General features: G+C 41.2%; 1 protein-coding gene across 1 annotated transcript in view; it reads right to left on the minus strand.

Annotated features, from left to right (window-relative positions):
- The window catches only part of sim2 (SIM bHLH transcription factor 2), a 52266-nt gene extending 36127 nt beyond the window's left edge, over positions 1-16139 (minus strand). Inside the window, exons 1-2 of the mRNA XM_040033715.1 lie at positions 15688-16139; positions 10254-10336 (exon numbers count right to left, since the gene is read on the minus strand). Of these exons, the coding sequence (XP_039889649.1) occupies positions 10254-10336; positions 15688-15862 (258 nt within the window). The 5' untranslated portion in view covers positions 15863-16139. The remainder of the gene's footprint in view (positions 1-10253; positions 10337-15687) is intronic.
- Between the last annotated feature and the right edge of the window lie 8808 nt (positions 16140-24947).

Genomic DNA, 24947 nt, shown 5'->3' on the forward strand with positions numbered 1-24947 from the left:
CTGCCTTCCACGCGGGCCGCCTTTACTTCGACTCCCCCACTGCTCCTCTGGGTGTTTCCCCAGGGCAGGGGTCAGCAACCTTTAACATCCAAAGAGCCACTTGGACCCGGTTTCCACGCAAAAGAAAACACTGGGAGCCGCAAATACTTTTTGAAATCTAAAATGAAGATAACACTGTTTATATTGTTTTTTTCACCTTTATGCTTTGTGTGAACAACTAAAGTAAGTAAGTAAAGTTTATTTATTAAGCGCTTTTCACAGACAGGCAGTCACAAAGCACTGTACACAAATATTAAAATAAACAATACAATCAATAGACATTATGTACAATGTAAAAGATCAAATGTAAATAATGTAAAGAATATAAAATACGTAGATCAACAAAAGGCTTGTTTGAAAAGAAAGCAACTAAAGTGTGTTGCTTATGAAATCCATGAAGTGCTACAGAGCAAATTACATTTTATTTATGTAAATAACACATTTTGAACTCTTAAAGAAATATAACAAAAGGAAAGCTGAACTAAAATGATCCATGTAGCAAGGAAAAACTGTTGTGAGCCGCCACCCTCATATCGCCTTTGGGCTTTTGGAGCCTTGACCTGACTTTTAAAAAGTAATTGGAAAAAAACCACTATGCTGCTAAAAATAAATAAATAAATAGATATTTGCAAAATTCTGCCTAAATATGTATTTTAACTGGTTAATGTGTGTGGCGGGGCGTGGTCTGCAGCGCCGCTGCAGGGGAGGCGACGCACCTGAGCTGCACCCGCAATCACGCCTTGCCGCCTTAACGTCTGTGCTGTCTATACTGTTGTGTTGGTGTGTGTCGGGCTGTGAGCTGAAAAGCTACAGCCGGCTGTGTGCGCACAGCAACCGTGTGTGAAAAGCGGTCAATAAAGAGATGCTGAAAAGCGTGTTCATGCAAACATCGTCGGGTCTGCCATGATATGTTTACAATAAGACTTGTGGTCCCAGGACTGTAAGCTGTCATCTGTGAGGCGTGAGCAGTGTTTGTTTTTAACATAGTTCAGGGTGGAGAACAGCTGCTGACATAATGTGGATCCGAAGATCCATAATTGGCCTACCTGGGGTTGAAAGTCTCGATAAATGCACGGCGTTTCGGGGGATACACCGCTTCCGCGAGTGTGACGCTTATTTTCAGCAATGAAAAAATAATAAGATATAATTTTATTTGTATATTTCAAAATCACAATAATCTTCCAATTTAGAACTACAAGTTAAAAAAAGAACTAAACACAAATAAAATACACTTCGGCTAAATACCTAAATACTAATTTATTTTCCCAAACCACCCAGAGCCGCAAAATAAAGACTAAAGAGCCGCATGCGGCTCCGGAGTCGCGGGTTGCCGACCCCTGCCCCAGGGGAAAGTGGGAAGCGGTCCCCGACCCCATTCAGTGTAACATGCTCAGCCGGTACCTCAGGCCGACACTCAAGAGCAGTCACACGTTGGTCGACCTCCACAGCATTGGTCATAACTTGCTCGCAGACATCCGCCTGTAGTTTAACTACATGTTTTAAAGCACCCACCTCAGCACACAGCTGGTCCATTCGCTGTAGTAGACAACACACATCCATGCTGGAGTATGTAACAGGCAGCAAATCATCCAGGTGATGAGAGAAAAATCTTGGGATATTCTCCCCACACTCATTCAGCACTTTAAGACAGAGATTAATATTGTTGGCGTCTTTATGCTGTCCTTTATATCAGCGGTCCCCAACCTTTTTTTTGCGCCACGGACCGGTTTGTGACCGACAATATTTTCACGGACCGGTCTTTAAGGTGTCGCGGATAAATACAACAAAATAAAACTAGTACCGGTACCGAAAAAAAGAAGATTTATTCATAACACATGTGAAAAGACCCAGGAAAACCGAGTTAACGAAAAAAAACGATAACAAAATAATGCTAAAAACCGATAAAAACCCTGAAAACCATACATTTCACACCCGAGTCTCACTCTCGCGGCCCGGCACCAAATGACTCACGGACCGGGGGTTGGGGACCGCTGCTTTATATCCAATGGCTGTGAGGTAGTGAGGCAGAGCTCAAACAAAACTTTCTTGGAGGCTTCAATCCCCTCAGATTCAAATGTGTTCGTGGCCAACAACAGAATTTCATCCTGACTTAAAGTTTTGATTTTTACAGCAAGGAAATTAAGTAGCTCATCCTCTACAATTACCTTTCCATCAGTTGTTTTATATGATCTGGTTTTAATCGTGACCGTATGAAAGTCGGAGCTACGTCTGCACCACCACCTGCTTCATCCGCCATCTTGCCCACAAGGTATTTTCATGACTGAACTTGTTGCACAAATGGCATCCTATCATGATACCATGTTAGAATTCACCAAACTCCTCAGAGTGACTCTTCTTTCACAAAAGTAGAAGCAGTCTAACTCATGCCTAGGTGCTTGATTTTATACACCTGTGGCCATGAAAGTCATTCTGACACCTGATAATGATTTGGATGGGTGAGTGAATAGTGTCAACATAGTGTAATTTCAGATTTGCAGCTGCATGTTCTGGACTCTCGGGTGAAGAGAAGATGTTCCACACCTCTGTTGGTGAGGCGGCTATGCAGATCTGTAGCCTGAAATCTTTGGTGCTTGTCATGACAGTATTAGCCGCGCCAAACAGTATTACTGAAAAAGCTACACATAGCTTTTGGCACTGATGGTGCTTTTCCAGATGTGCAAGCTGCCAATTTCACAGGCACGAATGCACCCCCTTCCTATCAAAGGTGCAGGTTTCGAACTGAGTGCTGATAACAAGCTGGAGTCCTTAGTCCTGACAAAAGTTCATTTTAAATTAGCTTTGGCCTAGAGAAGATGGCAGTGATTCAGAATCATGTGTATTCTTCTTTGTATGATAGAGATTTATCACTATAGGTGAATCACATTTTGCACCCTCACTGTGAAAGTCTATGCCAAGAGAAGAAGATTCCGTTCATTAGTCGAACCTCGGATACAGGAGGAACAATGCGGTTTTCATCCTGGCCATGGTACACTGGACCAGCTCCTTATCCTCTTGAGGATACTTGAGGTTCATGGGAGTTTGCAAAACCAGACTACGTGTGTTTTGTGTACTTAGAGAAGGCATTCAACCCTGTCTCTCGGAGTGTCCTGTGGGAGGTGCTTCAGTTTGCTCAGTACTTTGTTCAAGCACCTTTGGCCACAATACAGCCTCAGTTTTTTTTGAGTATGATGATACACGCTTGGCACACCTATTTAGGGCAGTTTCTCTCACTCTTCTTTGCAGAACCACCGAAGGTCCATCAGGTTGGATGTGGAGCATTGGTGCACAGTCACATGCATGTTTAGATCTCTCCAAAGATGTTCAACCAGGTTTAAGCCTGTGTGCAAGTCTGCAAAGAGTTCAGTCTCTGTTTCATCTGACCAGAGTATTTTGTTTCTCATGGTCTAAGTATCCTCCAGGTGCTTTTTAGCTAACTCCAGGCAAGCTGTCATGTGTCTGGATGTGTTACTGACTACGATGACCTGGATGACTGAGAACCTTCACAGACATGTTACTGAGTAATGGCTTCCATCTGGCCACTCTACTATGCAGGATTGACTGTAGGAGTGCTGCAGAAATGGTTGTCCTACTGCTAGGCTCTCCACAGAGCAATACTGGAGTTTTGTCACAGTAACCATCAGGTTCTTATTCTCCATAACTAAGACCTTTCTATCCCAGTTGCTCAGACTAGTCGGGTGGAGGTGGCCAGCTCCAGAAAGGGTCCTGGTGGTTCCAAACGCCTTCCATTTATTGATGATGGAGGGCATTTTGCTCATTTGAATGAGGTGGAATTTGAAGACAATTCAGGTAAACATACCTTAATGACTGCCAAAAGCTGCCGGTTCTCCCTACAATGCTCTTGTCCAATGTATAGTACTTATGGAAAAAGATGGATGAGCTAGAAAGCTTGGGTCACACTGAAACATGACGTGAAAAACACTTGTGGCCTTCATCAAGACATGGCTCTGTATCCAGATCAGGAGAAGGAGCTGGCACTAACTGCATCCCTTTGTGTCTGGACCGTTCAGTGGAAACCACCAACAAGCAATGGGGAGGTGTGTGCTTCTACATCAGAAACGGTCCTTTAACACTGTGGTGGCTCGTGAGAAGCTCTCGTGACATTGAGCTGTTAACAGTCTCACTCCGACGCTTCTACTTGCCCTGTGAATTTCGCCAGATATGTTTCACAATTATTTATATTCATCTGTGTGACGATGCCTCTGTTGCATCTCTGCTGATTGCTGATGTAGCACAGAGGCTTGACACAATTTGTCCAGATGCCCAAAAGTGTGTCATCTTTGATTTTAAACATTTAAAACTGAACATTTGTGACAAGTTGTGCGTCCACGTCGTTGCCCCTGCCTTCCCTTCGATCACCATACCACAGCAGTGTGTATTTATTGCACCCATACACCCTCTTCATGGAGACTCCCATGTGAGGTATAACTTGTGAGATGCTGGTCAGAACACAGCATCTCATCTCTTCAGGCTTGCTTTGGCTGGTATCATTTTTATAATACATGTGGTAACAACATTAATGATCTCTGTTAATCTGTCTCATCCGATGTTCCCTCTAATGTTTCATGTGTCTGAACACACAAACTCCCTGAGCGTCCCTTGGACCACTGTGAGCAACAGCAGACGTGTGCACTGTGGTCACGCCAGCATCCAATCCACCCAAGTTACATGTTTATTAAAATAATCAAATTACTACGGAGCCCCGCAGGGGACATGGGGGAAAAAAAAATTAAGACAGACTTTTGCGAGATCTCGCAAAACTATCTCGGGATCTCGCAAAAGTTTTGCGAGATCTCGCAAAACAAACTCGGGATCTCGCAAAACAAACTCAGGATCTCGCAAAACTTTTGCGAGATCTCGCAAAAGTTTTAGCTGCATTCTTCCCGTTAGCTCGAAGCTAACGGGAGGTCGAGACCTACTACAGCCGGGAGGAACACCGCTTTCCCGGCACATCGTGCCTCGACCTCCCGGTCGGCTTCGAGCCGGCATCCGAAGAATGTGGTTAAAAGTTTTGCGAGATCCCGAGTTTGTTTTGCGAGAGCTCGCAAAATTTTTGCGAGCTCTCGCAAAAGTCCGTCTTAATTTTTTTTTCTCCCATGTCCCCTGCGGGGCTCCGTAAATTACAGCATTTATGTTAGACTACTTTTAATTACCTGCTTTAGCCCACTTACAATGAAAATTGAAAATAAATCTTGTTCATGACCTGTGCAGCATGTTAACACTATTGGAAGGAAAAATAACTTGAACTCCAATTTTGAAAACACAACTTCTTCTTTTTTATTTTTTTATAAAGCTCTGACTGTATTATGAGTCTGTGGTCTGGGAGAGAGTCTGTAACTCTGTCTGCAAAATACAGTAAATAATGACCAATGTTGGGCAATTAATTACATGGTTACTTCTTCAAAAAAGTAACTGAGTTTTGCAAACAACAAAGTTTTTTGCAGCTGTTTACCTAAAAATGCAGCCAAGGCGTTTTTTAAACAAACATTTCAAACTATTTACAGAACAATCAGCTGTTCTGCATCAAATCTGATGCCACACAAATTATTTGTGCCGCTCCAAAAAATAATTTCTGTCCACTATGAGATGAAGGAGAACAACAGCCTGATACCTGCAGGCCTGACAGCAGCAGATGTATCACTGCTGTAACACCTGTAACACTCAGCAGTCGCCTCATTGTTCAGTAAATATAAACAACGACAGTATTCAGGAAGAAAAACAAACATTGCAGATATTTTATCATAACTCTGGTTTTACGTGGCCGATCAACACAATTTAAAAACTGGTATAAAGTCCACACTTTTCCCGTCAATTGTTCCGTCTGTCCTGCTCACATCTCCAATGGTTGTACACGTTGTCATTAACGTGGCTTCACTCCACATCAGACGCCCTGCTAAAACACCGGCACATAAGGACGCTGTCATAGCCTGTCAACCACGTTGATTAGCTGCATATATACGAATGTGAATCATTGGCTGGACTGTGGGATAAGGTGGCATCGTTCTAATCCCATACAGGAGCAGCCAGTCACTGACTAACACTGCAGAACAGAATTGTTAACGGATTTATTTTCATTTCAATTCAGGTTAGATTTTTTTTTGTGTGCAACGCAGATTTCCTGTGCGCAGAGGCCGAGCCAGCAGTGCGCAGCTTAGAGGGAACATTGGACTCATCATATATCACTTTTGTCTGGACTCCACCTAAAAAGTTATTTATCCAAAAAAGAAACGTTGGATAACCAAGGAAACCAAAGCATTCATCAATAACAAAGAAACTGATATACAGATGTGGAGACGTTCCTGAGAAAAAAGCTTTCTCCAGAGAGGTACGAAATTAAAAAGGCTAAACAAATTATAAGGATAAAATTGAGGTGAATTATAGAAATAAAAACCTTACAGCTCCCTGGCAGGGAATCAAAAATATGCCCTTCATTAATCAGTATGCTAATGCATAACAGCTGTACTTGCATGACTAGTAATGGAAACCTTTGAAAAGATCCTAAAAAGTATTATTGTGTCCTTTAAGGTCAAGGTCAAGTTTATTTATATAGCACATTTCAAACAGCCGATGCTGCACAAAGTGCTTAACAATATAAAAATGGTATTAAAAAGCAACAATGTAATACAATAATAACAATAAAAAACAATAATAGGACAATAAAAGAATTAAAACAATAACTAAACTAATTGAAATAAGACCAAAATGCTTGGGTCATAGTGTGTTAAAAGCCAGGGCATAGAAATGTGTCTTTAGTAATGATTTAAATTGCTCAAGTGTTTGTGCAGATCTAATATTTAAGGGGAGACTATTCCAAAGTCTGGGACCTGCCACAGAGAAGGATCTATCACCACGGGATTTGAGATTAGTCCGTGGGATGGACAGCATTAGTTTTGAGCTAGACCTCGTGGTTTTTCCTGGAGCATAGGCAGAGAGGAGCTCAGACAGGTAAGGAGGAGCTCGGGCATTAAGTGACTTAAAAACAGAAAGTAAAAGTTTAAATTGGATCCTGTAGGAGACAGGAAGCCAGTGTAAAGAAGCTAAAACTGGGGTTATATGCTCTCTCCGTTCGGTACCAGTTAACAGGCGAGCAGCTGCATTTTGAACCATCTGAAGACGATGGATGGAGGCCTGATCTAGACCATAACACAATGAATTGCAGTAGTCCAATCTGCAAGTAAGAAAAAGGTGAATAACACGCTCAAAGACGTTAGCCGGGAGGGATGGCTTTACCTTGGCTAGCTGTCTTAACTGAAAGAAGCAGGACTGAACTGCTGCACTCACCTGCTTATTCAATTTAAAAGAACCATCAATGTAGACACCAAAAAAAACCCAGACACAATAAGCAGTCTGAGACATGAAAACGGAGAACTTATACAGTATATATAAATCGGTCCACCACTCATTTACACATTTGCCAGTTCTTTTTAGTATGTAAACCAGGGGTGGGCAACTCCAGGCCTCGAGGTCCTGCAGGTTTTAGACGTGTCCTTGATCCATCACAGCTGATCCAAATGGCTAAATTACCTCCTCAACATGTCTTGAAGTTCTCCAGAGGCCTGGTAATGAACTCATCATGTGATTCAGGTGTGTTGACCCAGGGTGAGATCTAAAACCTGCAGGACACCGGCCCTCGAGGCCTGGAATTGCCCACCCCTGATGTAAACCAACAGCTGCTGGACTTGGTATGAGAAAAGATTTATAATTACGTTTTCTGATGACACTGTCCTCTTGTCCTTGCTTCAAGGCAGGGGCGGATCTAGAGGGGTGGCATGTGCCACCCTAAACTGATCTCTTGCCACCCCTATGCATATGACAGTGTTGTTTATTAAAATAAGGTAACATTAACACTTTGATCCCAGCAGCAATTAAAATTGAATAAAATTGAACTGAAAATTGAATTTGAAAACTGAATACATTGCATAGATGCCCCCCCGCCACCACAAATGGTTCAGCCCATAGTGTGGACCGGCTTTACTTCTTGTTGTCAGTAGCAACAGATGCCTATGACCGTGCCAGAGCACATTTGAACAACACCATGGGCATTTCAGATTTTACACAGGTGGTGGGTTGGTCTGGAAATGGAATGAAGGTGAGTGTTATTAACCCTCTGTGGTCCACGGACACGCTGCACCTCCAAATCACATGACTGATGTAAGCTGACATAGCAACAAGCTGCAGCCACGCTGAGTCTGTGTTTCAGCTTGTTTTGAAGGTTCGAACTTCAAAGTATACACCAGTTTTTACATTTTAATGACAGGCCACTAAATCCAGAGTTATGATTAAAAAAAGAAGTATAAGCAGTTTAAAAAAAAGCATTTTCTCAGGACAGCATAAAAAACAGTAAAGAAAGAACAAAAGCCACCTCTTTCCTATCGCTGGAAAAATGTACCATAGATAAATAGTTGTATATAACTGTACTGTTTACAAATATGTGCACAGCTTTTTCAAAATTTACACGTTATATTTGCATTTCAAGTTATATATAATAAATCATTTACTAAACATGTCTGTGTTTTTCACAGTAAAATAATATAACTACTACTAGGATCTTATATTTTGTGTGTGATTTCAGATCAGTTGTGTTAATACAGTATGTCAATGAAAAAATAACTGCAAATTCAGACACGTGAGGTTGAGCTGAAAATGATGACAAAAAAAACATTGTGAAATACAAATGTAAAATCAAAAGCAGTGAAAACTGGACATTTTGGACCTCAGAGGGTGAAATCATGAAAAATTAGATTTAAATTCTTGTTCATGACGGTGCAGATTTCTGACATTTGGTGTAAATTTAAGCAACAATTTTATTTTTTCTAACAAAAACTTCAGTTAGACTTGTGTTTGTATGTGAACCGCCCCATGTTGTGTAGCTTTCTGGATTTTATACTTATTGGGCTACATATTTATTCATTATACAGGCTATACAGTACATCTAATCAAAGTTCACATGTGTTATGTAATTGAAATGTTTAACTATGTGGGCTACAGAAATAACTAAGTTATAGAAACACGTGTATACTTACTGCATTTGAATCATTTAACCATATGTAACACCTGCATATGAGTTTGTTTTTTTAAAGGCTTTAATTTGGCCACCCCATTTGATTTCCATGCCACCCTAATAAAATTTCTCTAGATCCACCCCTGCTTCAAGGTCCTGAGCCTGTCCATGGCCCTGTTTTACCCAAATTTGTGAAGTGGAGGTTACAAACAGAGCAGTCTTTGACCATCAACTCAAGTTTGATATGAACACATAGTCCTTCATAAAACAGGTTCAGCAGAGAATATACTTGTTAAGAAGATTGAAATCTTTTAATGTTAATAAGAAAATTTATATTGTGCATTTATAGAAAGTCTTAAAATGTTCTTTTATCTGCCAGTTCAGTGTTTTTTCTATCAAGGGCAGAAACTCCCTCAGCAGTACTGTTAAGCCCTGCTCCAAACTCACAGGGAGAAGAGAGCTTTGGGTTCACTCTGGGAAAATAAAGAAGGCAAGAAACATGATTATCCATCCTAGACATATTTTTTCATCTGAGTCCAAGATGTTGTCTCAGGTCACCGTAACCTTGTAACCGAATGTAGAACAAACAGAAGCTTAAAATCCTTCCATCCCTCAGCCGTTAGATGACTTAACGCTGACGGGGAGTATTTAGACATTTGTACTTTTAATATATTTATTCTTGACCTCATGGTTTGTTGATCTGTACCTTGACATGCATCAGTGCTTGTGATTAGTATTTAAAGACTGCAGGTTGTGTGAGCAGGTAGTTTGGATATGCTGTAAACAAACTGGGGTTAATAGAGTTATCTGAATCTGTCATCAGGATGGCTGTGTGCAGGAGGAAATCATCTCGTGTGTCCCAGGAAACTGTTAGCTATGTGCTGACACCATCATTTAATTCATATGATATTCTTATCTTTCTTCTGCAGAGATATGAGGACCATATTGCATCATTGCATCAAAAGTCATTCCCAGATGTGGTGTAAAATGCAAATGTCAGAGGAACCCAAATCATTTAAGGTAAAATAATCGTTTAAGTCCAAATTTAGCTCTTTGTCATATCAAAGCACACCAGCACTGGCACGCAGTAATCTCATTTTACACACGGCGTCAGTTTCATACAACACGTGATAAGTTAGAGGAAACTGTGTAAGAGCATAGAACGATGACATGGTAGGTTATTGGTTATACTGACTTGTAAAAGGTGGGTACCCAGCTCCTTTGCCATGCTGTCCAGAGGACTGAACCTTGTTGACTGCCCCCATCCATCACCCAGACCTGCACAGAGAGATAAACACAATCAGAGAGACAAAGGCTGGCTCCATCGGTCACACGAACCAGACTACCCGACAAATTAAAAATATATCTTTGACAAACACGCACACGGTCACTAGAACAAAGTTAATGTCACACATTCATTTTCTTTTTTACATGAAGAAAATATTCTTTCACAAAGTTTTTGGGCAAATGAAGCCGACCTTAATAAGATTAAATAACTGAAGCATCAGACATGCTGATTTTTTATTTCACTACAAAGCCAAGCAGAGGAAACTTTATTTATTTGATGCTGATGCCATCAGAAGAGTATTAAAATAATGTGTCATGATTTATATACAAAAGGTTGTTGGAAATTTGTCATTGTTTGTTTTCATTGGAAGAAAAAACAAGTTGGGTTTTTCGTAATTTTTACAATCTGGGTGGAATTAAACCAAAAATATTTAATCTCAGAAAAACTTTTAGAATATTTGGCACATTTTTCTACTATAAATGTTTATTTATGTGTCTAATTAAGGGTAAAAACATGATATTTGTGACACTGTTGCTGCTGTCAACATACAGGATCAAAAGAGTTCAAAGCACTTTGCACAACTTTCCTCATTCATTGAATTCATACACGTGCTTTTTTCTTTGTTTCTGTTTTCCATTGAAGTGCTTTCTATCTGACATTTACACATATTTATAATGTGATGGCTGCATCGGAGAGCAGCTTCGAGGTTCAAGGATATTTGGCGTGCAGACAGGAGCAGATTGAACCACTGCTGTTCTTCTAGAATCGGACCGTGTAGTATTAAACATAATTCAATTTTCAGATCAACAGGAAATCTCTAATGTTAACTTTCCTTTTCCAAGACTATTCTCCCACCTATGCATGAGATTTGCCCTCAGCTGTGTATTCTGTATGTTGGCCAGCTGACATACAAAAATGAATCAGTGGGAGTATTCTGAATATTCTGAAAATATGTATTTTACTATATAAAGTTATTACAGGGTTCCTGTAATTGAATAACATTATTGAGCTGCATCCTTCTTTGTATACACAATGGAACGAATTACTACCTACTGTATGTAGGTATGCTGTGCCGTATTTACACAGTATGTGTGGGAAAATCTGAAAACGGACAATAAGGGGGCGATGAAATATGAGAATTGGCCTGAAGCGTTAAGGCTTGACATAATTCATCTAAACTCTTTTTTGTCACCTCGTCATGGTGGTGTCCCAATCACACAGTGGAAGGTTTGGTTTGGTTTTAAATCTATGACTTGGAAACTAAGTGAAGCATTTTCAGGCTACATAAATATGGAACAGTTCATCTCTGCACAGTCAGGTCCTGCAAAGGCAGAACTGTAAACCAGTGTCTCTGCTAATCAAGCAGTTTGAACTAATTCTGCTTTTAATATCAAAGTTATTTCACATGAAATCTGCTGAAAGCCAGTGAGTGAAGAGATGTGAGGAACGCAAAGTAAGTGTTTGAAAAAAGAAGGAGAACAAAGTTAAATTGTTGTTGTTGTTGTTTTACATATTGGAGTGAATTGTGTTATTGTGTCATTAATACAAAAACGTCCAGTTAAATTTCTCTAACTATGCCAGTAATCCAGACATTTGCTGCCAGCACAATAATGTCCTCACAGTCAGTCCTGACTCCAGGCTCTGCTGTGGACTGGTGTGTGCATGGAAAAGAGACAGAAGCAGCTTTACATTGAAAAAGGTTTTATACTGCAAGTATAAAAAGTTGACCTGCCATCAGATGACTTAATATATGCTTCTGTATTTTTCACACTGTATGTCCGTGCTTCACGCTGCTATCATGAAATTTAACCATACGTCTGGGACAGACACATTTTAGCTGTTAAAATACATGAAAAGTATCCAACAAAATGAGACATAAAAAGCACATTTTTTAAAATCCATATTGAGGCAAGTGAAACAAATAAAAAAAAAAAAAACAGTGAGGTACACTCTACAGCGTGTTAATACTGAAGAAAGGTTGTCTCGATGCATGCTCGAGAATCTGGGCACAGAAATCAAGTTGATTCTCTTCATCCAGGTCTGAAAATATCCAGAAAAACAGGATCAAGTTTCTGGGAATGCAAAAAGTATTCTCTGAATTCCAGTAAAAAAAAATAATGCTATCCTCTATTAGAGGTCGAATAAACTGTAAAGAGTAAAGAATGTTTCTCACAACCTCAGTTTGAGATTGTTGGTATTTTCTCTGGATTGTTGTTCACTCTCTACATTACAATATAAATATAATGTCATAAACAGCACAAGAAGCTCATTTCTCTTCTGCAAAGACACCTGAGTGACCTGCTGTCCCAGCACCCATCAGAGGTCAAACTGAGGTACGATTTCTTCCCCAAGGCCACTGGAACTACAGATGAATTCAAATAGCAAAATCAGAATAGCCACTGTAGCTTTCACCATGAGTACTGACATAATACAGTTTCACTCTGCAATACTATAGCTTTTACTTTTGAAAAACAGCATATATATATATATATATATATATATATATATATATATACATACATATATATATATGCTCAGTGCAGCACCCGCTGCACTGAGCAGCTCCTTCAGTGGGAGACTGCGGCACCCACGGTGTGGGACGGAGAGATTTCGCAGGTCTTTCCTCCCCACTGCTGTCAGACTCCATAATAAAGACTTTAACTGATCAAGCACACACATCCATACATGTGCAATAACACTAATGTGCAATAATCTTTTCTGGCATCGTTGTATTTTTACTCAGTTGTATATAGTATTTGTATTTGTATTCTATTTTTATCTTATTGTATATTTATTTTATTTTATTCTACTGTATATAGTATTTTATTCTATTCTGTACAGTTGTGTACTGTATTTATTCTTATTGTATTCTAATTTTTGCCTCATAACTTTTGCACTGTCCACTTCCTGCTGTGACAAAACAAATTTCCCACGTGTGGGACTAATAAAGGTTATCTTATCTTATCTTATTTATCAGTTGGACATGTTGGTATTTGAAATTATACTACATTTAAATTAGGGTTGTTGCTTTTTTAAAACAAAATATTAAACCATTCAAATAAATAGGAGTCATCTCACAGCCCGCCAAGCGTCCACTGAGGAAATAAAAAAAAATCAACAGAGTTTTTATTTTGCAACAGTCTCTGGAGGAGCGACTGGAATCAGGTTACACTTGCCTTCATTACTCACAGAAGGCTGAAACGACACTAGTCATCTTTTAATAAAAAGAACGTGTGCGGACTAAAGAGTAGTACACGTGTACCTAATACTGCGTAAACTGTAATGTTCATTTAAATGGAAGGAAAATAGAGCAAAACAGGTCATATTAACCCGCAACACTTAAAAAGTCACGTAATCACACTACTATAATAGCATGTAATTATATGTAATTATTTAACGTAAAGAATGTTTGTATGTTTACATTGTTTCGACGTCAGGTGAGTATTTCTACTTTGCTTCAAAGCCAAACTAATGTGACGGTAACTCGATTTCAATCCTTTGAGTTCAAAGTTTATTTTGCACAACGACACTGATGAGCTAATAAGACCAGAACAGTTTTACAAACGAACAACAGATATTAATAATTAATAATAATCAATAACGCAATAAGATCAAGTGACAAATATATTTCAACGTGTATTTGATAGAAGTGAAATGCATCCTTGTGTATTTCTTTTGAATTTATGTATATCTCGGTATGTGGGTAATATTTTTTAACACATGTAAAACTGACAATTTGATACAAAAAGATGTTTTTTCATGTTTACATTCCACTTGAAATTTCAATTGAATGAAATATTTTCTGTTTTTTAACTGCAAACAGAGAAAAACAAGAGTCCTGCATTGTAACCGTTACAGTTGTTGGAATCCTGTTCGTTTTAACAGATGACGCTGATGTCAGCCTTCAGGCGGGATCAATGCTGTCAGATTATCCCGAGGCTCCCGATGTGGAGCGTTTAGCTTCAGCCAAAATGATGCCAAACTAAACTCTGAACATAATAAACATTTAGCAGAAGAAATAAGCTCTCCGTATCAGAGCGATGCAGTGAAAGAAACAGACTATCAGAGACAAACGAAGCTTCCTTCATTAAAAGCAGCCTCAGCCGTGCAGTAACAGGCCCACGCTTATCTCTGCACTCACTTTAACACAGGCTCAGCGCTGCTAACACGTTTAACTTTGTCACATTTACAGACACGAGTCATTCTTTCACAGATCCATAGAAAGTACAGGCCACATCTGGATGCTGAAACCCATTTTCAAATGTAAAAAGAATGCAAGCTGCGATCTCTGCTGGCGAGAACAATAATAATAATGATAAGAATAAGAATAAGAATAAGAATAAGAATAAGAATAAGAATAAGAATAATGAAGCGCTTCATAACCTCGCTCCTCCATATTTATCTGATCGTCTCCATACAGAGAGTTTCCCTTCTGTCTGTTCCACCTGCCCGCCTGACTACCGTGGGGCTACCGTGGGACTACCGTGGGACTTGTTCTGCCCGAGTCTTTGGATGCACTTTCAGCAGATCTCCGGACTACAGACCTCCTCTCTACTTTAAATCACGTTTTAAAACCATTGATTCTAAGTTGATTTTAACCTTGTTTAGTTTTTATACTTTCATTTTTGTTTTTTTATTTTTCATTTACCTTTTGTTTTTATTTTGTTGTACTAATGTAAGGTGACGCCTAGAAATCAAATGTATTATTATTATTATTATTATTATTATTATTATTATTACATTCTATTTTTATGTAATATTATTAAACCAAATAAAGCTCTCCGTATGAAGACGATCAGATAAATATGGAGGAGCGAGGTTATGAAGCGCTTCATTATTATTATTATTATTATTATTATTATTATTATTATTATTATTATTATTTCAAAGATCGTTGGACTTCCAGCATGAGAACACATTTGTGCTGAAACACAGCGGCGTCCCTGAGCAGGACTCTGTCTTTCGTCTATGACGCCTTTAGAAATCCACGTCTCGTGCATCTGTATGATGAAACTTTGTTGTCATTCGTGGATTACAGCTGGATTAGTCTTCAAACTCGGTAAGAATCCACGCGAGAACGACCAACGGGCCGGTCAGTGACTGAAGCAGACTTTCTGAGTGTTGACAGAGTTTTCCCGCACTGCCCCAGTGCCCACGGGCACTAATGAAATAATTCATCTTGATAAATGAGTCCGGCGTTTGAAGCAGACATCAGTGTTTAAACTTCCAATCTACTGTGTCCATCTAACTAACAAAATAGTTATTAATAATTATTGTTATTATTATTGGAAGAAAACCTCTGTCTGAATCGGCTACAAATGAAAGGGTGTCGGGTGCCTACCGTCGGGGAGAATGCTCCGCATCCGGAGGTAGCTGCTCGTCAGCCGGATGATGGAGGCCTTGTCCAGCTGGGAGGTGATGGCCGCCGGCAGAGGCAGCAGCTTGGCCAGCTCATAAAACTCTCCGTTCTCTTTCTCTCTGCGCTTTTTCGCGGCATTCTTTGATTTTTCCTTCATTTGAAGAACTTTCAGTTAAACGCTGCTTGCATGAAAACACGCGACGAGTCAGAAACACGGCGTTTCCGTGAGAACGACTCGCTGTGTGTCGCTGCAGTGCGATGTGCTGAGTGCCGGAGAGGTCCGAGAGTCCCGGGCCTCCTATGCCCGTGCAGCAGCGCAGCTCCCAGCCCTGTCAACTTTACCTGTGCCACGGCACGCGCTTACACAAGCTGCAGTCCAAACTCGCGAATGCCACGTCCACTTCACCCGGTTTCCACGGCCCTCTGAGCTACAGCCTTACAACTATTCAAGCACAGTCACATCAGAATATAGACAGCAGACCTGTCTCTCCGCCCGCTGCTCCCTGTGTGTGTGTGTGTGTGTGTGTGTGTGTGTGTGTGTGTGTGTGTGTGTGTGTGTGTGTGTGTGTGTTTCTATTTGTCCTGTAGCTCTGCAGTAAAACCAGTATAAGTCTTCTGCTCACTGAACCTTAAAAAATAAAGAAAATAAAGAAATAAGAAAATATTTTACACATTAAAGTTCACTAAAAATCACAGTTTTGCCACTAACTGGTCTAAGTGCAACCAAAAACCAGTTCAGATGTTTTAAAGTAGCAAGACTATTTCTCAACAAGCAAACACAGGTCACAATGTTAACAACACAGAACACACAACAACACATTTACTGAAACGTTATGAAGGCCTCAGCATAGCAGGCGTTTCCCCAGACAGCTCAAACATGAAGCAGAATCCTGCAGACATCCTGGAGAGGGTCTCTGTCAGTGAATCATTCATGCCACCAAAACTGTAACACTTATTCCACACAATAAGATGACAAAATTGTATTATTTTAAAATAATTGTATTATTGTAAATCATTCTCATTAGCAGAACAAGAAGGAAAACCTCCTGACTTCTGTTTCTTCCCTTTGCCACACATCCACACAGCCTCCATGTTCACGACCTGCACCTGTGCGCTCACAGCGTTTGATAGAAGACGTGACAAACTACATTCAAGTTTCTGTCACACGTGTTTCAAAGGTTGCCCACCGAAAGGACTGATCTGTGACGACTTCACCAACAGAGTGATTCTGACACGTTGATGATGTTGGAAAGAAGGTCAGCGGTCAGAAGCCCGAGTGGGTAAATGCTAGTTCAACAATCGTTTTACTGCTCCAAGGTGTCACAGAATCAATTCATCAAAGTCATTTTACTTTATAACGAGAGGAATTTCATCCTAGCCACAGCAGCTGAGTGTGGACTGGATAGTAACTGGAAGAAAAAGGTTTCTTACATTCCTGTAATCAGGCCATTTATTTGCACTGGCAGTAACAGCACGGCTATCGTTTTCTGCATGGCTGTCTGTGGTGATGGATGAACATTGCTCTGGCTAGATTGGAAAAATCTTTCCACAGGTACTTCCTGTAGACTTCTGAATCTGGGCTTGCAGTGTTTTAACAACCAGTTTGGACAGTTAATATGTTTTATGTCATTAGTTTCATCGACACGTCTGTTCATTATTAAAACACCTTGGTACAATATGACATAATTCAACTGGATCACACACTGCAGCCTCGAAAGTACACAAAGATTTAAACCAGAGAGCAGAATGTTAAACAGCCTGTGCCATATTATTAAATACAGCAAGTACCAAATGTGTTTCTACAATACTGTCTGCATCGTTACTGTGAATTCCATCCGTTTAGATTAGCCAGTGTGTAAAGCAGAGCATGAAAGGAATTAAAATGAACTGTTTGATTAAACGGAGGACTTTGAGTATCTGTCACTTTTATGGTTGGTGTAGGCGAGCAGCAACTGTTGTGTTCACACACTTCCATACATTCATCATCGTCTGCATTACAGTACAAACTGCAAACATTAGTGAAGCATGTCTGAGTGATTCACTCTAATATTCTCCTCGTGTAAGGGAAAAACACAGCTGGCAAAAAGTAAGCCACAAAACATTCCCGTCCACAACGTTCATACTCGTGTGCCTCGTTAGCAAATCCACTACCTTGGTAACATTTGAAGAGAGCTCTGTGCTGCTGAGACGGTCAGTAAATCTGGTCCCAGTGTCCTGGTCCCTCATGTCCTCCAGATGCACAGTGAAACTAACCAGCAGTGTTCAGGCTGTTAATGCTCCACAGGTAAGAGTTCTGTTTGAGTAAAGAAGGCCTGTAGTTTAATTTTGTTCTTGTAAATGAATCCAGGGTTTGTATACTAAACTTGTGAAACTGCCTCTGCATGTGTGAGCGCTCTGTGTCCCATGGTGCTTCTCCAATGAACCTTGGCGCTGTTTTGTGATCTCAGGTTTGTTATTTTAATCAATTAGGTCATCAGAACTGCTCTCTACTATTTAAAACATATATCAACACTTTGAAAACAGACTCCTACTCCAATCAGTGACGTTATCAGATGACTGTTATGGGGATTAAAAATCTCTAAAAAACAAAGCAGATCTGGTGATTTAGCACACAGAGCAATGAAAGAAACATTTTAAGTCAAGTGAGTTTTTTTTATTGAGTGCGGTCTCAGTGCTTAATGTCAGATTTTGTTTAAATGTATCCAGCTTAAAGTTGATACATTAAAGGTTACTGTCCCATATCTCACAAGAAGGATGATAAATAATAACAAACACATGGACATTTATTTAGTTTGCAAAAGGGAAATTCATTTGCTTGGTTTTATTGATTATTTTTGGTATGTGTGCAATTGATGATCACCGAAGTGCAGAACACTGTAAAAGTTTATTCAGGGCCCCAAAGTGTCGACCAGGAATCGCAGGCTTCACAGTTTCAGGTTTCGAGGTTGATCTCCACAGACAGAAATCTGACTCCAGACGATCACAGACCGAGAGCGTACCTGCCTGATGCAAAGATCCGAAGACGACTGAACATTTATTCCAACATTGAGCAGACGGCTCATTGTGACTACGAAGGGCCACACAGGAAGGCGGAGAGACTGGACGACTCACATTTAAAGAATTTACTTCTGGGTCACTGAGCTTCAGTAAACTAAATGAAGTATCCTTCCACAGGAGTAAAATCACACTGTTGCCTTTCATGTTAGCTAGGTAGTATAATAATAATTGTATAGTGCTTCTCAAATCCCGTATCAATATTAAAAGATTAAGATGGAGATAAACTAAGAATGTTCAAAAATATCAAATCTATACTAAAATATATTTATAAATATAACCTTATGATATAAATGAGCCTTTAACAATGAGCTGAGGCAGATCATTCCTCACAGCAAATGCTCAGTGGCTTCTGTCTTTAAGCTTGACGTATGAAAAGCTAGCACATTACTGCCCGAGGACCTGAGGCTGCACATTGGTTGGTTCAGGAACAACAGCTCATGTCAGTAAAGATTTGAACAGTAAAATCTCAATGTTAGTTCTCAAACTAATGGGCAGCCAGTGCAGAGCCATTAAGACTCTGCTTGGTTTTCTTGGTTCATGTAAAAAGCCTGAAGTTAATTGCTGATACGTAAAAGTTGAAATACCATGACTGAGAACCTTCACAGACTAAAACTCAATATTCAACTCAAGTCAAGTCAATTTTACTTATAAAGCACATTACAAACCAACAAGCGCCGACCAAAGTGTTGTACAATTTGGACAATATCAAAAGAAAGACATTATTTAGACAGGTTTAACAGCCTGGAAATAAAATAGGTTTTTAAATGAGTTTTAAAAAGATCTGCCTATTCCACAGTTTCAGCTCAGCTACTGCAAAAGTCTGGTCTCCTCTATGTCTGGTATTGATCGAATGCTGCTGTTTATGTTTGTACAGGGTGAGATTCGAGTCAAATATCACACCGGGTCTCTGACAGCTGATTTTATATAAACTGATAAAGGATGAGACGAGAGGATCACGATGGTCTGAACAGAAGATCAGTTTTGTATTTTAATGTCAAAACATCTCCAGTGGAGCACAGGTCAGACGGGACAGCGATAACAGAATCCAGAGCTGTTTTGGATTTCATTTCAAAAGTTTAGAAAGTTAAGACATTCTACACTACATGCTGTGGTTTTATTTGCAGTGGGATGAGCAGGAGGTGGGTCTGGGTTCAACCTGCGGCCCTTTGTCACACGTTTCTTTCCCTCCACTTTCCTGTCAGTCTTCACCGTACCCATCCAATGAAGTCAGAAAAAGGCCAAAATAATCATTAAAAACACAAAAGATACAGCACTACAGGATTTCAAAAAAGAATCCAGTGTTATACAGAAAGAGCTCTGGAGCTCTGAATCAAAGTGCTAACCTGATCATAAATGAAGCCGTTAAAACCATCGAGTTAATACTGAAGCCCTGCATAAAGTCCAAGTTTACACATAGTCATGTTGTTTTAAATGAAATGACACATAGTTCACAGACAGGCTCATCTTTTTCTACGATGTGATTTGAGCTGATCTTAAAAATAAAGTCATTTAAAATATGAGTCTTGCTGACTGATGTCAGGCTGCCATCTACTGGAGTGGAAGAGTTTGCACAAGTCGTGTCTGGGGAGGAGGGCCCGTATTTCACTGGTAGATTGGATTTAGAAAACATAAACACATTACATCCTCCAATGTGTTTGTGTTTCATTTAGGTGTGTATACCATCAGCATAGCACAGGTGGAAAGTGTCAGAACCAGAGCGCTCAAAGACAAAGAAGAAGAAAAGACATGATGGGTAATCACAAAGATTCACATTGCAAGGAAAAACCGTTACACCATAAGCAAGTTGAGCCTGTGACATTTTCCAACTATTTACTACCTTCATTGTTCAGTGTGGGTGGCTGCTCTGTGACTGTCAGCCAGTCTCTTCTTTCTGATGATGCGAGGGATCTGAACTGAGTTTCTTTAAAGGAAAATATATTTGTGTATTTAAAGCACATGTACACACTGCAGTGGCTACACAGCCATAATATCACATCCACTACAGACAAAGTTACAAAGTCAAATGCAATCAGATTGACACCTCAGTGTCAACTATAGATGTTCAATTTGTGTAACTGGGATTCCTGTGATTAGAGCTACTTTGTAACTGTGAAATATCTCATATTAAATGATAAATGGAAGGTTTTCTACTCTACTTGACTCAAACAGCTTTAAACTACTGGGCTCATTATCCTATTCATACACATACTTTCAGTGCTCTCTGTCTGTACTCTGATGGATGCACCGGAGAGCAGCTTGGGGTTAGTTTCTCCCAGGAATATTTGTCATGCAGACTGCGGCAGACAGGAATCAAACCACCAACCCTCACATTTTTATTTCATTTAGTTTAGTGAGTTCATGTTCTTACTAACTTGGAGTAACTGTGGCCTCATGAAGTATTCTCATTCTAAACTATGACACGTATACAGAGCTAATGAGAGGGGGAAACATTTTTAACATACTGAAAAAAACCAATCATTAAAAGTATAGGGCTTTGGAGCGTGATGTCACAGGAGGGGGCGTGACCGCCGAGGCGCCATTTTAGCAGGCCAAACAAAGGGCTAAAGGAGCAAAAGCATCAGCAATGGTTCGCCCTTGTTGTGTTGTCAGTTGTTAGATCGCACGATTGGGAAGAGAACAAGCTGGAAAATTTTAACCGAGACCAGTAACACAGAGCTCTGTCTGACCATGTTAATCACAGTGTTTTAAGTATGAACAAGTCTTCTCTCTGGACAGGCTGGAGATCTGCTGTACTTTCCTCGGGGAACCATCCATCAAGCCAGAACCCCGGCAGGAGTGAACTGCTCCATCCACTTAACTCTCAGCACCTACCAGAGAATGTAAGCTTCTTCTTCTTCCCCTTTTTACCCCAAGCCCTAAAAGGCTGATAGTAGCAGATAAAAATTTTGTGAATGTGCTAACTGGAGACCGAGGTAGTTTCAGATTGATACCATAGGTCAGGGGTCTCGAACTGCAGGCTTCAAGGGCCGGTGTCCTGCAGGTTTTAGATCTCACCCTGGGTCAACACACCAGAATCACATGATTAGGTCATTACCAGGCCTCTGGAGACTACAAGACATGTTGAGGAGGTCATTTAGCCATTTAAATCAGCTGTGATAGATCAAGGACACGTTTAAAACCTGCAGGACACCGGCCCTTGAGGCCTGGAGTTCGAGACCCTGCCGTAGGAGCATCTACTAACTCAGAAGAGTTCAAATTCCATGGCGTTGACCACATTGATATGAAAGTCTGCAGAGACTCTCACTCGGAGGGAGTCTAGGCTGAGCCCTATGAAAGTAATGCATTGAGTTGGCGTCAATGTGCTCTTTTCCATGAGCGGGGCCACTGCTGCCTCGGTGCATTTCACAAACACCCTTGGGCTCAGTGAGAGACCAAAAGGCAGGACTACACACTCGTATGCTATCCCCTGGAAAGCAAATCTCAGATACTTTCGGTGTGGGGGATATATGGGGATGTGGAAATAAGCATCCCTCAGGTTGATTGATGTGAACGAGTCGCCCGCTCGTACAAACCGTAGCAGCGAGGCGTGCGTCAACATCCTGAACTTGTATGTCCTTAAATGCCGGTTCAGGGCACGGAGATCCAGAATGGCTCTCATCCCCCTTCCCCCTTTCTTTGGCACAAGGAAATACCTTGAATAAAATCCACTGTGCATTTCCTCGGGAGGGACAACTCTTATAGCTCCTTTGTCTCTCAAGGTGGAAATTTCCTCCAGGAGAAAACTGGCGGACTCGCCCAGAGCATGAGAGTAAACGAATTCTTTGAAATGTGGTGGAGCGACATTGAAATGCAGCCTGTAGCCCTATTCCAATGTCCTCAGCACCCATGCTGACTGAGTGCAGGTGGCCCAGCTCTTCATGTGGAGAGACAGAGCGCTCACTGGCCACTCCACCGAAGATGGCGTTTTGGCGCCCCCTTGTGGTCGCAGCGCGAACCATACGCCATTTTGGCGTCCCGTCACCTCTGTCACAGGCGAGCGAGGTGACGGGCTCATCTGCATCATCACAGCCATGGAAACGCGAGTCTCCACGGGCTGCGTTATGGCAGACGTTGCTCTGTTTTTCAACATTTTTTTCATGTGTTTTGCAACACTCGACAGCGCCCTCGGCAAACTGCCTGGATGCGCGTGTCGGGGCTTTTTTAATACAGAATGCACGAAATAAGTGCCCGTGAAACAACACTGGGAACTTTGGCTCTCTTTCCCTCTGGCGGGTCCGGTGACAGGAACGCCGGCCCGAGTTAAGCACTCTGTGTGGAACATGTCCCGTTGAACTTGCTCTGGAACGGAGCTGGGAGGCGGCAGGGTGGCCCATGAAGGGGGAAACTGGGTTCGCTAGAGGAGAGGCTGTCAGGCTGGCCGCTTCTTCCTCCTCACGATCGCGGCAGCGGGGGCAGGAGATTGCTTCCGAGTCCATGGATTCTTAGGGGTCCCGGCAACCTGGGGGGCTGCCTGCATCTTAGGCACTTTGGGAATCCTGAAAGCGGGGACCGGGCGAGACGCTGCCTGCGCGAATGACTGGCACGGTGCTGCTGGGGTGGCGTGCTGGGCCCTCCTCGGCAGGCAGAGTTTCAGAGCCTCATCATCTCTCTTTTTCTCCTCACATCTCTTCTGCATGGATGTAACAGCCGCACCGAAGAGACCTTGAGGGACGACAGGGGTGTTGAGGAGTTCCTCTTTCTCCTTGGTCGTCAGGTTGGTGAGCCCGAGCCAGCGTGCTCGCTCATGAAGAACCATGTGGCCCATGGCTCTCCCAGTAGCCTGTATGGCTACCTTGTGGAGGCAGAGGAGGTGGTCAGTTATAACACAGATTTCTTCCCACACTGTGGTATCTGGTTTAGTTGTCATGTCCTCTTCTAGCTCAGCTTGGTAAGCCATTAGCATAGAGGAGGCGTTGTGGGCTCTTACTGACAGAGCCGCTGCCTTGTAGCACTTATCTGTAGGGCTAGACTGGAAGCGGTCTGCTTCAAACTTTCCTTTTTGCTAAAGCATATAACCAACAACATAAAAAAAAAAATATATATATATATATATATATATATATATATATATATATATATATATATATATATATATATATATATTAGGGGTGCAACGATATTCGTATCGATATTGAACCGTTCGATACAGTGCTTTCGGTTCGGTACGCATATGTATCGAACAATACAACATTTGTAATTTATTTTATCAATTTTCCTTCTGACGATGCTGTCTGTGTTGAGCGCTCAGTGAATCTGTGTTCGACTACTCCGCCTAGGCTGCACTGTCGAGCGCAGATCCACTGAGCGCTCAACACAGACAGCATAGTCAGAAGGAAGAGCGCAGGGCAAGCTAGCGAGACAGAAGTTAAGCTCTACTTGCAACATTCAGATCTGGCGTTTGGAATTATTTTGGTTTTCATGTGACGTATGACCGTGAAGGTAAGCGAGTCATGGACTAAAGTAAAACAGTATGTTGGATGTGCCATGCAATGCTCAATTACATTGGTGTGAACTAGTGTGTTAGCGCAGTTAGCTCGTTAACGTGTTTGCCGTGTAGCCCCATGCACGGAGCGATCGGCGGTAGCTCGTTAACGGAGATTTGCCGTGTTGTGGCGTTAAGGTCATTTCAACGAGATTAACCTGAAAGCACTAGCGGGAACACAACGAATATGACTGCACATTTACGCCGACATCATCCTAGTGCAAAGACAAAAACAACAAGCATGCTACTAACTTTAGCCGAGTCATTTAGACAGCTGTTAGCACATGATTCTCCTTATGCTGCTGAGAATATAGCCCAGAAGAAGCGGATAGTATAGCTTTTATTTTGGAAAGAGCCATTTCTCTGTAATAAACTCTCTTTTCCAAAGATGAGTGATTCCTCAATCAGATACAGGGCTTGAACAAATTATCATCACTCACAGATCAGTGCTGTCGCTCTCTATACACAGTTCGCACGATTGCAAAGTGAAAGCAAAAAACAAGCGCAAATTCAAACGCGACTTCAATATGTCACATATTGACAGTGGCTCACCGATGCCAATGACATAATTACCCAGCTACATTTCTGAAAGAATGCAAAAGCACGACATATATTTTTCCTACAATAGCCCACGGGCAGGGAAGAGATAGATTTTGGTAGCCCGACTGAAAAAATCGCTAGCTCGGGACGTCGGGCTAGCGAT

The sequence above is a fragment of the Simochromis diagramma genome, unplaced genomic scaffold (assembly GCF_900408965.1).
Source record: "Simochromis diagramma unplaced genomic scaffold, fSimDia1.1 OVJJ01000721.1, whole genome shotgun sequence".
NCBI lineage: Eukaryota > Metazoa > Chordata > Actinopteri > Cichliformes > Cichlidae > Simochromis > Simochromis diagramma.